Here is a 14,628-nt window from a genome sequence, read left to right as displayed (position 1 = left end):
TCGTTTCCATATGATTGTAAGTAGCCAGTTGCTAATCACACAAAACAGGCCAAAATGGTCTCCAGGTGGTCAGGCATTGAGGCAGTTTCTTGGGGTGGGAATGTGGCCTTGAAATGGAACCTTGCTAATCATCTGTATCCATTTTATTATTATTTTTCCACCCCAGAGAGACAGAACCATGCCCGGGAACTGGTACAGAACATCAATTTAGCTGAGTGGGACGGCATTGTAGCCATCTCAGGAGATGGACTTCTATATGAGGTATTGTTCACAAAATGCCAGCGAAAGAACAGGGGTTCTGGCCTTCTGAAACCTTTCCCTGTTGTGACCTGTTAGGGCCCACTTCTTGTTACTTGTCTCATGAGTTGCCGTAGTCTGATCCTTAGAACTGCAGCATGCAAGATGTACTACCCCTGTACTGCTTTGGGGATGTGTGTGAATGTCCTGGAGCAGTTGTTTTTTTCCTTTTCTTCTTCTTTGTTTCTAAAAAAATTAAGTTTCTAGTCCTCATGGGTCCAAAGGAAAGACCAAACATTTTACATCAAAATATAAAAAGCCTGAGAGGAGTAAAGAGGCAAGTTAAGAGAAGCCCAAACCAATAGTATCGCTATTTAAGTTGTTTCCTCAGAGCTTGACCCAGATAATTATTAGAGCACTGTAAAATGTATGTGTAAACAAACTGGCCACAGGCCTTACGTGACTGGTTTTCTGTTTCTGAGATAGGCTTCAGTGCCTCTTCGCTGCAGTAGATTTACTAAGCTGCTGGCTTCGAACTTTCTGTCTTCAGGGGACCCTTTCTTTGGTTTCCAGGGCACCCTGCGTATCTGCAGTGGAACCTCCGTGTGTTTTGGGACACGTACATACTCATTTCATCCATGTCTGCTGGGCCCGCCATTGCCCTGCAAGAACTGAGAACAAGCCCTAGAATACATCCCACGCTCCCCTGACAGTCCGTACTGCTGGGACAGATCAAAAGCAGGGGGCAAGCTCTATTTGTGGGAAGTTTGTTTGTTTATCCAGTTTCTTCAATGAGATGCATCTGGGTTTCTTGGGGGGTAAATTGGCAAACTGCTCCACTGGGTTTCCACTGGCTCCCCCAATTATTGGACTGCAGGTTATGTTTACTCATCTCCTCCTTCCTTCCAGGTTATTAATGGCTTGATGGAACGGCCAGACTGGGAAGAAGCCATAAAAATGCCTCTTGGTATTCTCCCGTGTGGGTCTGGAAATGCCTTAGCTGCAGCCATTAACTTCAGTGCTGGGTAAGTGGAAAAGCTGCAACAAGAAGCTTGGTTTTTTTTTTTTTTTTTTACCATAGCTATGTCCCACCTTTCCTCCAAGGAGCTGAAGGTTCTTCCCCCTCTCTATTTTATCCTCACAGCAATCCTGTGAGGTAGGTTGGGCTGAGAGACTTTATGGCCAAGTGGGGATTTGAACTCTGGTCTCCCAGGGCCTAGTCCAGCACTCAAATAATTACACCACGTTGCATCTAAGGGGGAGGATGATGTCCAGGGTGTTATAATCAGGGGTTAATTTTCAGCTTGGCCTCACCAAGGCACAAAAGAGAACCTGCCACCTGTGTTTTGGAATGCAAAGATGATGGATGCAAGAATACGAATGAGCATACACCAAGTGCTGCTTCCTCTCTCAGTAGTGATAATTGCCTCCCGTGCACCTGGCATTAGTGGGCAGGGCTTCCAGGTCAAAGTGCAGTTTCAAAGTAGGCTGCACCATGTCGTTGTGCGATGCGTCCCAGACTATGCCCAAGTTGCCTGGTTGTACCCAAGCGTAGAATGCCAAGCAGAAGGATTGCCACACAGACACAGACTGTTAAAGTTAAGAGTCTTTTACTGGATGAGTAAACAGACATGAAATGCTTTCCTCGCTTCTCCTAACAAAACTACTTCCCCCACACTCAAGCGGTTTCGCTTTCAAGGTTTTAAGCCTGTCCAGCACTGTCCAGCTGCAATCTTCGTCCTTGGACAGCCTGTATAGTTTTAACCCGTTATTAGACTTTTCCAGTCCTCTGTCTTTGTGGAAAAACACCAAACATGTGCTCTGAGCAGCCTACAGTTCCCACCTTTTCCATAAAGACATTCAAGATACATTTGTTACAGACATTTCCTTGTTTTTCATAATCACAGTCATTACAGACATTCATGGTTTTACACAGTCAAGATACAGTGTGTCTTCATCATACCTTTCTGTATGTTTATTTGTCTCTTGGCTTCTGAACATGCCAATTCGAAACCTTTCTGGTGGTTTCCCCAAGTTCGCTCTTTCAGAGCGTCTCAATGTAACCGTTTCCTCTGTTTGCCTCTCATCCACATCAGTAACAGGTTCTTCTTCTTCTTCCTTCATCTCCTGCTCTAACTCATGTTCAGTGGATGTAGTGTGTGCATTCCCCAGATCAACATATGTGTTTTGTTCCCAATCTTGCTCTTGCACTTCAATGCTTCTGCTAAGTACCACCTTTTTCTGACTTGGTACCCACACTCTGTAGTAAGCATTCTGAAATCCGAGCACATGTCCTCTTTGTGCCCTTTGAGCTAGTTTGCCATGTCTTTTCCCTTTGGGTATGTGCACCCAGCACCTGGCCCCAAACCTTGCAATGTGCCTAAGTCTCGGTTTCTTCCCTGTTAGCTTCTCATAAGGAGTCATTTTAAGCGCTCTGTCAAACAGTCTGTTCAGAATGTAAGTAGCATACAACATACATTTTCCCCAAAACACATTTGTTAACTCTGAATCTCTCAACATTGCTCTTGTTGCCTCCTGCAATGACCTATTTTTTCGTTCTGCGATCCCGTTCTGAAATGGCGAAAATGGTGCAGTAAAGTTTTGTTCTATACCCCTCTTTTCCAAGTATAGTTCCAATGATTTGCTAGTGAACTCACCCCCTTGATCAGAACGTATGCTTTGAATTGTCACTCCATGCTGCACCTCAACCTTCTTGATGAACATTTTCAGTTTCCCTTCTGCTTCATTTTTACTTTTAAGCAGATAAACAGTGCAGTATCTAGTGTAATCATCCACTATTACCATAAAATACTTAGCACCTCCTTGTGAACTCTGGAACGGTCCTGCCAAATCCACATGAATCAACTGGTATAGTGCATTTGAGTTACTTTCTGCCTCTTTGCATATAGGCGCTACTGTGGCTTTTGTTTGTTTACATACATCACAATCTATATATTGACCACACTCCTTCAGTGTCACATCCACACTATGATTTGGCGTTTTCATTATTGTCCCATAACCAGCATGTCCCAGTTTTCTGTGCCATAAATGAACACAGCTCTCATGAGGCTTTCTGTTAGCACTCACTGTGGCACAACCTGTGTGTTTAAACTGAATGTAGAATAGTGAATTTCTCATAAACCCCTTCATACAGACTTTGTTTCCTTTCTGTATCTCACACATCCCTTGTTTAAATGTTACAGTATATCCCATGTCATTGAGCTTCTTTACAGACATTACATTACATTCTAAACCAGGTACATACAATACATTTGTCATGATTGTGTTTAAGACATCAAGTTCCACTGTACCTTTGCCCAACACCTCCCTTTTCGTGCCATCCGCCAGCATAACAACTTCTTTCACGGGAAGTGATGTTTTGAACATATTTGTGTCCTTTATCAGGCTATGGGTTGCTCCAGAATCCACCACCCATAAATCAGTCTTTGTTTTCACAGCTAACTGATTGACAAGTTCCAGCACTCTCCATCTGCAGACTTGACGGTTTCCAGCCTCTGCCTTTTCACTTCATTTCACAGTCCCTTTGCAGATGTGATTTTGAGCCACAAAAGTAACATGATTTAAGTCCAAACGACCTTGCTTCTGTGTCTTTGAAGTTTGTCTTCCTGCTTTCTCTTTTCTCTGCTTTCTCCCGTCCGGCTCCCTTTCTTCTCTCCCACTCTTGAAGAAGTTTGCCTGCAACGTAATCCTCTGTCAAACCCGCGTCCTGCATTGCTTCTAACGAACTGACCAGAGGATCCCACGATGCGTCTTACGAAGACAAGATAATGTAAACTCTCTGCAACTGTGTGTGCTCTATGTTCCGCTCCTGCAGCTCTGCAAACAGTCTCTCAAATTCCAATAAATGCTCAGACATTGATGTGTTCTCAGCCAGCTTCATCCGGTAAAGCTTTCGCGCCAGATAAATCTTGCTACTTGCTGTCTGTTTAACATGGATCTCATTCAAAGCAGTCCACATAATTTTAGCTGTTGGCTTTTCCTTCACATATAACAACTGAGAGTCACTTAAAGCCAATACAATAAACGCTCTTGCCTTTTCATCCATGCGTATCCACGCTGGCTGGGGAGCACCCGGTGGGTCGGCTTTGATTACTTGCCATAAATCTTCTTTTGTTAGGAAAGCCTGCATTCTCAGCCTCCAACTGGAATAATTATGTTCAGTGAGCCTTTCCAGAGGCATCCCGGCTGAAAGTGAAACTGCCATCTCCGCAGCCTTCTCCGATTACGCTCAAGCACTCTGCCACTTCACTGCTTCTCCCAAGCTTCTGGCTTGCTTGCCTCTCCGTCTGTTCTGCTCTGCCCCTGCTCTGGGCTTCTGGCTGGCTATCTCCTGGGCTATTATGGGCCGTAGGCTGGGCCCATAACCCCTGTCGTTGTGCGGTGCATCCCAGACTATGCCCAAGTTGCCTGGTTGTACCCAAGCGTAGAATGCCAAGCAGAAGGATTGCCACACAGACACAGACTGTTAAAGTTAAGAGTCTATTACTGGATGAGTAAACAGACATGAAATGCTTTCCTTGCTTCTCCTAACAAAACTACTTCCCCCACACTCAAGCGGTTTCGCTTTCAAGGTTTTAAGCCTGTCCAGCACTGTCCAGCTGCAATCTTCATCCTTGGACAGCCTGTATAGTTTTAACCCGTTATTAGACTTTTCCAGTCCTCTGTCTTTGTGGAAAAACACCAGACATGTGCTCTGAGCAGCCTACACACCACAGCCTGCGAAACTACCTGTGTTTCTCCTAGCACACATGAGTAATTTTGCACTTAATGAGGGTTGGGAGCAGTTGAATCAGCAGTTTGGCTCATACTGGGAGCTTATTATCCTCATCATTGTCATTATATAGTTCATTGTTTTGTGCTCTTCCTCCAGGGAGCTCAGGGAGGCAAGAATATTCTCTCTCCCCACCCCACCACCACCACTGGGACTCATTTTATCCTTGCAACACCTCTGAGGTAGATTAGGCTGAATGAGAGTAACTGGCTTAAGGTCACCAGTAACTTCATGGACAGATATGGAACCTGGGTCTTCCCGGGCCTAGTGTGACATTCAAGTTGCTACACACCACACTGAAGCTCCACCTGCACTATACATTTAAAACAGTATTATACCACTTAAGCAGTCATGGCTTCCCCCAAAGAATCCCGGGAAACTGCAGTTTGTGAAGGGTGCTGAGAGTTGTTAGGAGACCCCTATTCCCCTCACCAAGCTACAATTCCCAGAGTGATTTAACAGTCAATCCCTCTTCCTAGGGAACTCTGGGAATTTTAGTTCTATGAGGGGAATAGAGGTCTCCTAAGAACTCTTATGCCCTTAAACTATAGTTCCCAGGATTCTTTGGGGGAAATTATGACTGTTTCAAGAGGTGCTTTTAATTCATAGCGCATCTGATGCCTGACTGTTAAGTCACCTTGCCATCCTTGTTTTTCATGAGCTCTGTGTGTGTACATGTGCAGCTATCATGTATCTGCTAAACTGACATGTAAACATTACTGTTGTCCCATGACCGATATGGCCTGTTTCCTTTATTGTGATCCCTGATGTTTGTTCCCCTTGTGTTGGTTTCTCCCCTTTGATAGTGAGGATGAGTGGGCTTCTCCTGTTCTGATGACATTTCTTACCTTGTCGGGCAGGTTTGAGCAAGTCTTGGGCCAGGAGCTGCTTACAAACTGCACCCTCCTGCTCTGCCACGGGGCGGTGTCCCCCTTGGACCTGGTGTCCATCACCACCTCATCAGGGACCCGGTCCTTCTCCTTCCTGGGTGTGGCCTGGGGCTTCATCTCTGACGTGGACATTGAGAGCGAGAAGTACCGGCACATGGGCCCAGTCCGGTTCACATTGGGGACTATGGTTCGCCTGGCCTCCCTGAACACTTACCGGGGGCGCCTGTCCTACCTGCCCGCTTGGGATAGCACAGCTCACCGGCCCATCTTGCGCAGCATCACCATGGCGGCCAATGGGAGCCTCCCCTTCCAGCGCATGCCGCTCCACCGCACAGTCTCCGACCTAGGGCTCTGCGAGGAACGCCACACCACCTGCTTCCAAGGGGTTCAGCCGGCCGATGAGCCCACCCCTTCACCCAGCTCCCCGCCTCCTCCTTCCAGCTTCCACTCTTCCAGTTTCAACTTTGAGACTCTGTCAGAGGAGCTGGTAGCTGACAGCAAGGGCCCCCAGGAGCCAAACCCCTCAGTGGCTGCGCCTGCCATCTCACCATCTGCCCGGCAAATGCATGGCCCCGTGGATGAACTCCTCACCCCACTTGACCAGCCGGTCCCCAAGTCATGGGTGACAATGGAGGACGATTTTGTTTCAGTCTTGGCCATCTACCAGACTCACTTGGGTGCTGACCTGTTAATGGCACCTTTTGCCTGCTTTAATGACGGCCTCATCCATCTTTGCTTCATCAAGGCGGGCATTTCCCGGGCGGCCCTGATTCGCTTCTTCTTGACCATAGAGAAAGGAGCTCACTTTGAGCTGGAGAGCCCCCACTTCACCCACATACCTGTCCGGGCCTTCCGCATTGAGCCCCTCACTCGCAAGGGCATCCTCACCATTGACGGTGAGAGGGTAGAATATGGTCCTATCCAGGGGCAAATCCATCACGGGATTGCCAACTTGATCACCGGCATGAACCAGGTTAAGATTGCAACATTCTGACCCGGGTTTCTGCTACCTCCCTGGCAGGAGAATGTAGCTGAGCTGATGTCACTTGCATTTTCTTCTACCGCTTGGCTGCAAGAGAGGGGCTGACATTGGGGGTACTCTGTGTGTGTGTGTGTGTGTGTGTGTGTGTGTGTGTGTGTGTTGGGGGGGAGGGGAAGTGTTCTGACTTGCAGTGCTCCCTCCAGCCACCAGAGAGCAACCTGCTGCTTAAGACCTCCCTCTGCTCTTCTAGGCCTTTGAGTGCATATACTGTATATCCCTGTAATGAGCCTTGGATGACAGACCTTGGGCACTCCCCCCCCTCCATAATCTGCTGCTGTCCATGGTATGCAGTGGTTTGAAGGAAGGCCTCCTCACTCCCATCCCTGCTTGCAGAAGCCTAATTTTGCAAGCCTGTTCTAAATCTCCCCTCAAGAAGGAGCAGTGTGGCTACAGGGACCTTCTGTGCAAGTCAGGTGGAGAAGAGATCTGGCATTGACTCCTTCCCCTACAAGTAATAGCTCATCAGAACTGCCATCCTCTCCACCTTGTTCCTTTTTGAAGTCCGTGCCTACAAGTCCATTTTTCCAACCTGTCAGCAGGTTCTTGCCTCAGGACCTGTGGGCTCCTCTGCACTTGCCCCTTTCACCAGACTGGGTCAGCATGGCTCCCAGCCCTCTCTGGCTCATAGTTCAGTACCGTTGCTGAGTCTCTACTAAGTGATGATGGTTATTTTGGGATTGTGGGGAGGGGATGCCAGTGTGGATCAGAGCATTAATGGGCTGGGGAAACGCATGTGACGCACCAACCTTCCTTTGCTCTTCAAGCCATGGGACCAAGGGTAACGCCACAGATTTCTTCACTGTTCCCTTTTCCTCCACTCCTTGCGTGTTTTGGAAGGTTGCTGCTTGTCTTCAGCTGAACTGCACACTCCTTCCCTGCTGAATGGGACCCCTTTTGAGGCCACCTTCCGGTCCCAAACTCTCACACACCTTTTACCTGCAATTCACAAGAGCAGAAGCTGGAGCAACACAAAGCCTCATTTGCTGGTCCTGGTTGTTCCACAATCCGCCCAGCCGAATTGTGTGTATCTTGCGTGCGTGTAAAGACATAAGTACCGGAAGGGTGAAAAGGCCTCTCAAGCTGGGAGTTGAATGTAAGAGGCAGCCCGCAAACTCTACAGTTGTGTACTTGTCTCCCTTTTAAACCTAACTGATCGATGCCAGTCATTTCCTTGTCCTTCTGGGTTTACCCTGGCAAGGGAGATCTGCCCTCTTTTTGGAGTTGAGCTTGGCTCTCTCCTGCAGGGGGCGACCGAGGACATTTAGGGGAAGGAAGGGACCACTCTCTCTACAGCCTTCTCTGGCTCATTTCTCGCCAGCCAGAGGTGTAGTGAAAGGCAATGGGATTACTTCCCCAGCAGCCCCTATGCTGATAACCTCCCAGTCTAGCTCTTTCTAGGAATACATTGGATGAATGCAACTGGATTATTTTTTTTTCTGTGGGAGGAGGTTTAACTTTGATAGGGTGGTGGTGATTTTTTCTTCTCCCCACTATGTGGGGGTTAACAAGCAATTAAAATGATCTAATACTGTAATAGATTGTGTGTGTGTGTGTGTGTGTGTGTATGAAATGATATTCACCGTAGATGCATTGTCTGTGTCTCTTAAGGGCCCTGGGAAGGGCCGTAGCTCAGTGGCTGAGCGTCTGCCTTGAAGGTCCCAGGTTCAGTCTGCAGCATCTCCAGACAGGGCTGGGAGTGTCCCCTGCCAGGAGAGTTGCTGCCAATCAGTGTAGACAATACTGAGCTGGATAGACCAATGGTCTGATTCATTATAAAGCAACTTCTTATGTTCCTGAGAGAGGTCAGATCAGGAGATGAAGTTGGCAAATGTCTCCCACTTTGTTATGGGGAGAAGCCTGTATATTGGAGGTTGGTAATCTAGAGCAGAGCATAATGATGAAGAGTTGTCACTTTGCTGAAAGTCCCAGGCTGCCACAATACTTACTTTTTCTTTTTTTAATAAAGGGGGGAATCCTAAATAATGGGTTTGTTGGAATAGACCAAAGGCCTATGTATTCCAAAACTATCTTTGCTATCACTGGCCAGCAGGATGCCTCTAGTGTAGAAGGTTACAAGCAGGGTTTATTGGTTCTAATTTTCACATGCTTGGGACAGACAGACTGCTTCTGTCACTGGATGTTCCATTCAACTATCATAACTAATAGCCATCAATACAAAAGGGGTAGCCAAAATCATCAAGGGCCTGGAGGAACTGCCCTGTGAGAAAAGGTTACATTCATTTGGAGCTTTTTAGCTTAGGGAAAAAATGAGTAAAGTGGGACTTGATAGGGGTGTATAAAATTATGCATCGTACAGACAAAGTGGCAGGGAGACATTCCCCCCCCCATTATGCTAGCACCTGTGGTCAGCCAATTAAGCTGAACAGTGAGAGATTCCAGGCACACCAAAAAAAGTACTACTTTTGCACAGTGCATAGCTAAGCTATGGAATTTGCTATGGACCAAGATGTTGTGATGGCCACCGGCTTGGGATGGTTTTAAAAGGTGATTAGACAGATTCATAGAGGATATGGCCATCAGAGGCTCCTTGTCATGATGGCTATCTGTTATCTCCAGTATCAGAGTATCCGAATCCCAATTGCTGGCGAATCTGAGTGGGAGAGTGCTGTTGTGCTCGTGTCTTGCCTGTGAGCTTCCCACGGGCATCTCTTTAGCCACTGTGGTAAACAGGATGCTGGACGAAATGGGCTTTTAGTCTGATTCAGCTGGGCTCTTCTTACGTACTTAATAGACCTGTCCATTTATGTTTCTTAGTCTTTTTGCTTTTCAGAACCATCTAAGCTAGTAGTTTAGCCAGACTTGCCACCCTCCAACAAGGAGGAGGCTTGATGGGATGAAAGGTTCCTGGTTACCTCCTAGAATGCTGGGCCATCCAGCATGAGATCTGCAGGCCAGACTTGCTTGTGTTGTTTTTTGTCAACACAGCTGTACATGGTCCCATTAGGGGTTTAGAAAAGAGTTTGTGTTCCTTTAACTGCTGATTTTTGTTTTCACTATGAATGTACCCACCGAAGAGTTAGAGTGAAGTGAGTGAGAGCAAGTTTTATATGCTGCTGCAACAAAGAAAAGACCTTCCTGCGAAATTTCCACCTCACAAAAACGTCCAAGGAGCAGGCTATCATTTTGATCACTGCAATCGTCGAGTGAATTACACGGTTAAGCCCTCCCTACCCCTTTCCAGGTGCCTCTGCCCCAGCAAGGGACATTATTTCCTCTCTAGGAATAAATACAACAGGATTCTGGGATCTTCTGGCCTTCATGTGGGCATTCAGTAAGCTGAATGTTGGAAGATTCAGGGCAGGACGCACAGCACACAGTTAAACTGTGGAATTTGCTCCACAAGAGGCAGCGATGGTCATCAACTTGGATGGCTTTAAAAGAAGAGTAAACAAACCCATGGACAATAAGGCTATCAGCTGCAGCCTCCGTTGTGTTGTGCCTCCGTTGTCAGAGGAAACACGCTTTTGAAAACCACTTGCTAGAAACCGCAGGTGCTCAGGTCCTGCTTGTGGGCTTCCCATGGGCATCTGGTTGGCCACCGTGAGAACAGGATGCTGGATGAGATGGGCCATCTAGCAGGCTCTTCTTCTGTTTTTCATGTGGGGTTAAACTACAGCTTAACTTGGGTCCTGATTGCGGGCTTCCCCCAGGCACCTGGTTGGCCACTGTGAGAACAGGATGCTGGACTAGATGGGCCACTGGCCTGATCCAGCAGGCTCTTCTTATGTTCTTATGTACAGCTGTTTGAAAAGTCCAAAATCAGTCATGAAGGCACCAAGATTTTTACTTGGTTAATGTGAACACTCCTTCCCCCACCCCCAGCGTTGCTACTGGGAGCTGGTGAATCCAGATGTAGGGACGCTTGATCATCCCAGTCTGGCTTGTGGAGGTGGGGGAATCATGGAATAGTAGAGTTGGAAGGGGCCTATAAGGCCATCTAGTCCAACGCCCTGCTCAATGCAGGAATTCAAATCAAAGCATTCCTGACAGATGGCTGTCCAGCTGCCTCTTGAATGCCTCCAGTGTTGGAGAGCCCACTACCTCTCTAGTAATTGGTTCCATTGTTGTATGGCTCTAACAGTTAGGAAGTTTTTCCTGATGAATTGAAGAGGAAAGGATGACAATTGTGGGCTGGTGATACATGAAAGTGCAAACTCACAAGCATAGAAGTGGGGCAAAGAAGCCGGAAATGGGTGCACGGCGAGTGTTTTCTACTGTCTAGATAAAAGTTGTGCAAAGCCGCCAAGCTTAATGAAGTTTGCTGGCCATGTGGGTGGTCCCAGGGTCCTTGCTAAACCTGGCTTTGCCACATGCCTGGGACTGTAAAACCAGAGGGAGGGAGGGTCATCAAGCACATGTCAGGCCACAACCCACAGCTGTCATGGGCTACATCCAGCCTGGCAGGTTACAAGACGGAGCACATGCTTCCCTTGGCCTGGATCTCCTCTCCTTTCTCTCTTTATTTTTGATATGGCTTACCTCATGAGCAGTGTGTTAGGAAATACTGCTGCTCTCTATTTGCTGCTTGTTGCACTTTAAAAACAACGTGACATTTCAAATAATGCTGCACAGTCTAACTTATTGTAGCTTTTAACACCAGATCCAGCATCAAGAAGATGAGTTTTTTAGAATTGCTGTTAAGATCCAGTTAACTTTCACTCAAGGTCATGGCCTTGATCCAGGATCCTGGGAGGACTCCAGGGGGCTGTTTTCTCCTTTCCCACAAAGACTGAAAGTGCAGCATTAGCCCCAGGGCCCCCAGGTGGGGCATGCCTTCATTGCCACTGTCACAATCGTCCAAAACGGAGAGACCAAAGCAAGTGGAGGATGCTGCTTATTCTCCTTGCTCCTGTCACTGCTTGTGCACTTGGAGAGGGCATGGAGAACAGCAGCAACACCAAGGAGGAGCATGACCTTTGGGGCCCCTTCTTGGAGTGTGAGCCTTGGCAAATGCCCGACAATTCTGACATCTGATTCCAGCTCACCTATTAAGTAGGCTGTGGCCACATGGCCGAATAGCAACACACTCACACTCCTGACACTGTATTGGTTCTGTTCTCCTCGGTTACCCACAGGAAACATTCTGCATTGGCGGGAGGGGAGATAAGCATTGGGGAAGATGTTATTTCTGGATCAGGGCTTGCATGAAGAATTCTTGGAGAAACCTCAGGGTTGTATTCAGAGCGGACCTGTTGAAATTAATAGACTAATATCATAGGCCTATTAATTTCAGTGGGTCTACTCTGAGTAATTGGATCTTTCAGAGAGCATTACATTTTGTTATCAAATGGTACCACTGGAGGAGTACTGGATACTGAGCTGCTTATTGCTCTTAATTTATTCTGGAGCCTGTAGAATTGCTGCTTTTAATTTTAACTTTTTGCATATGCATAGATCAGTGCTTGGGTATTAATAACTCGCCCTGAGCTATTCAAGCGTTTTGTAAAGGTTTGGAAAGAGGAGACATGCATCTGTCTCTCTCTGATGCTTGCCTTATAGCTACACCATTACCCCCTAACTTGGCGTCATCTTCTTCACTATTAATATTTTTGTGGCTGTATGAGAAAGCTTTGCTGAGAATGAAGGAGACTGACAGGCAAGGCTGTATGTTTTAATCTGAGATCTGCTACACATTTTAGCTGGCTGAGAATTCCAGCTTTTTTCATTTTCGTTAAACAACCAAGGTTCTAGTCCCTTGTGATTGTAGAGAGAAGTTTTTGAAACTGGGCAAATATACTGAATGGTTATGGAGATGGTATATTTTTAAGTGAAAGGCCTGCAGTTGGTAAAGAGGAGGGAGAGTGTCTGAAGGCATATCTACGCTCCTCTCCTAAACTGATTTGTAACCAATTGAGTTGTCATGGTGCCCAACCAGGAAACTCAGGGAATTTAGTTCTGAGAAGGGGCTGTGGAGCTTAACAAAGAATATTCAGCCTACTCCCCAAACTATGGTTTGGTGTCAGTTTCATTTGTTGGGTGGAAGCTTGTGTAGCTCATTTTTAAAAAAGACTTTCAGACTGGGTTTTGATGGACAGATGTGTCCTTAATGAAACAGAATTCTTTGCTAAGCGTAATTGCAACGTAGGCATAGCTAAATCTATCTTACTGAAAGAGGGAAAGAAGGTAGTTCTCAATAAAGGAGTAAGTATAATGTCCTGGTTAGCATGATTTGTATTGGGGAGATGCACTTTCAACTATCTGCTCAGCCGTATGATCCTTAGACAGTTACTTGTAGGGTTGTTTGAGGATTTAAAAAAAAGGGGAGTGACTATAATACATACACTGTCCTGATATCCTTAGAGGAAGGATGGGATTAAAATAGGAGTTTTCACTGTCATTTTTTCTTCCCTTTTCAAAATTCTATGAATACCTTCCAAAAAGTGCTCCACCCCTGTTTACAATCAGATGTCCATGCTGTGTGTTCTACTGACTTTCAGTCACCCACAGCTGGTCCAAAGGGACATGATGTAGCAACCTTGGCAAAGCAAAGCAGGGCCAGGTGTGGTCAATGCTTGGCTGGGGGACCACCTAGAACTTGCGTGTTCAATCCCCTCACCCTGAGTTTTATGGAGAAAGGCAAGGTCTAAATGAACTCAGTAAAATAGTGCTGCAACCCTGTGCTCACTTACCTGGTTAAATGGGGCTTGCTTACTACTGAGTAGGAACATGTAGGTGTACAGCAGTAAATGTGGCTGAATGCACTTGCTGGGTAAATGCTCACATGTCAATCTTTGGAGGGAATAGAAAACAATGCAATAGCAATGGAACTAACAGGTGCAACCAAAGTAGTTGTGGGAGGGAGGAGTCCTAATCTTTGTGAGCACAAAGCATGGTGGGAATTGTAGTTTTTATGACTAAGCACAGGAAATGGGCTGACCTGCCTTTAACAGACTCATGGTAGAGCCCTTAGGCTACCTTTGAAATTCTTTCAGTTAAAAACAGGACATTTTGATTGAAACAACTGAGCATTATTGTATAAACTTAGTTACAAATGCTAACACTTGTCTTTCCCCTCTGCTTGATGAAGAACTCAGCGTCACTCAAAAAAGCTTGCTTGCTCCTTTTCTAATAGCATTTGGCCCAAGGTACAGTTCTGTCCTTGCCTATTTGAGGTCTGTATCATCAAGCCGCTTCAAGAAATGTGCGGACAGCTTAGCAGAGGGAGGACTTATAATGCTTTGTGCGATGTCCTCTCTTGTACACTGTGCCTACCCTCCCCCCATTGTCTGCCTTCTTCTCCAAAGCACTCTCCACAAATCTAAACACTGCTCAGTAAACATATGCATATTTTAATTAATGCTATTTAGGCTGCAGTGTAGAATTTGGGGTGCTGGTCCTGAACACATTCAGTCTTGCCTGTGGCCTCATGCCTCATTTCCTGCCCCACATTGGCACTGGGACCATGTGCATTCCAAGCTCATTCCATTTCCCTCCCCCACCAAGGGCCCATGTTTTGTGGGGGCTGTGCCCGGAGTCCCAGGCCTCTCTTCCCTCACATACATGACTGGAAAAATGCAGCCTTTGAAATGTTTATGTGTCTGTTTGAAGTACGTATTGGTTAACCTTTTTGTCTGCAACTGCCTCCTGTGTGTTGCTTGTCAATGACATAAATGTTTAAAATAAAAAATAAAAACGCCAAAAAACTA

At 46.5% G+C, this 14,628-nt stretch overlaps 1 protein-coding gene across 2 annotated transcripts in view; it reads left to right on the top strand.

Annotated features, from left to right (window-relative positions):
* The window catches only part of SPHK2 (sphingosine kinase 2), a 32,324-nt gene extending 17,696 nt beyond the window's left edge, over nucleotides 1–14,628 (top strand). For both annotated transcript variants that reach the window (XM_061590949.1, XM_061590950.1), the window contains 3 exons: nucleotides 167–261; nucleotides 1,147–1,262; nucleotides 5,890–14,628. In XM_061590949.1, the coding sequence (XP_061446933.1) occupies nucleotides 167–261; nucleotides 1,147–1,262; nucleotides 5,890–6,913 (1,235 nt within the window). In that variant the 3' untranslated portion in view covers nucleotides 6,914–14,628. The remainder of the gene's footprint in view (nucleotides 1–166; nucleotides 262–1,146; nucleotides 1,263–5,889) is intronic.

This window comes from Rhineura floridana, chromosome 11, assembly GCF_030035675.1.
Source record: "Rhineura floridana isolate rRhiFlo1 chromosome 11, rRhiFlo1.hap2, whole genome shotgun sequence".
Lineage (NCBI taxonomy): Eukaryota > Metazoa > Chordata > Lepidosauria > Squamata > Rhineuridae > Rhineura > Rhineura floridana.
The sequence above is the reverse complement of the archived record's forward strand: the minus strand, read 5'-3'. Positions and strand labels throughout refer to the sequence as shown.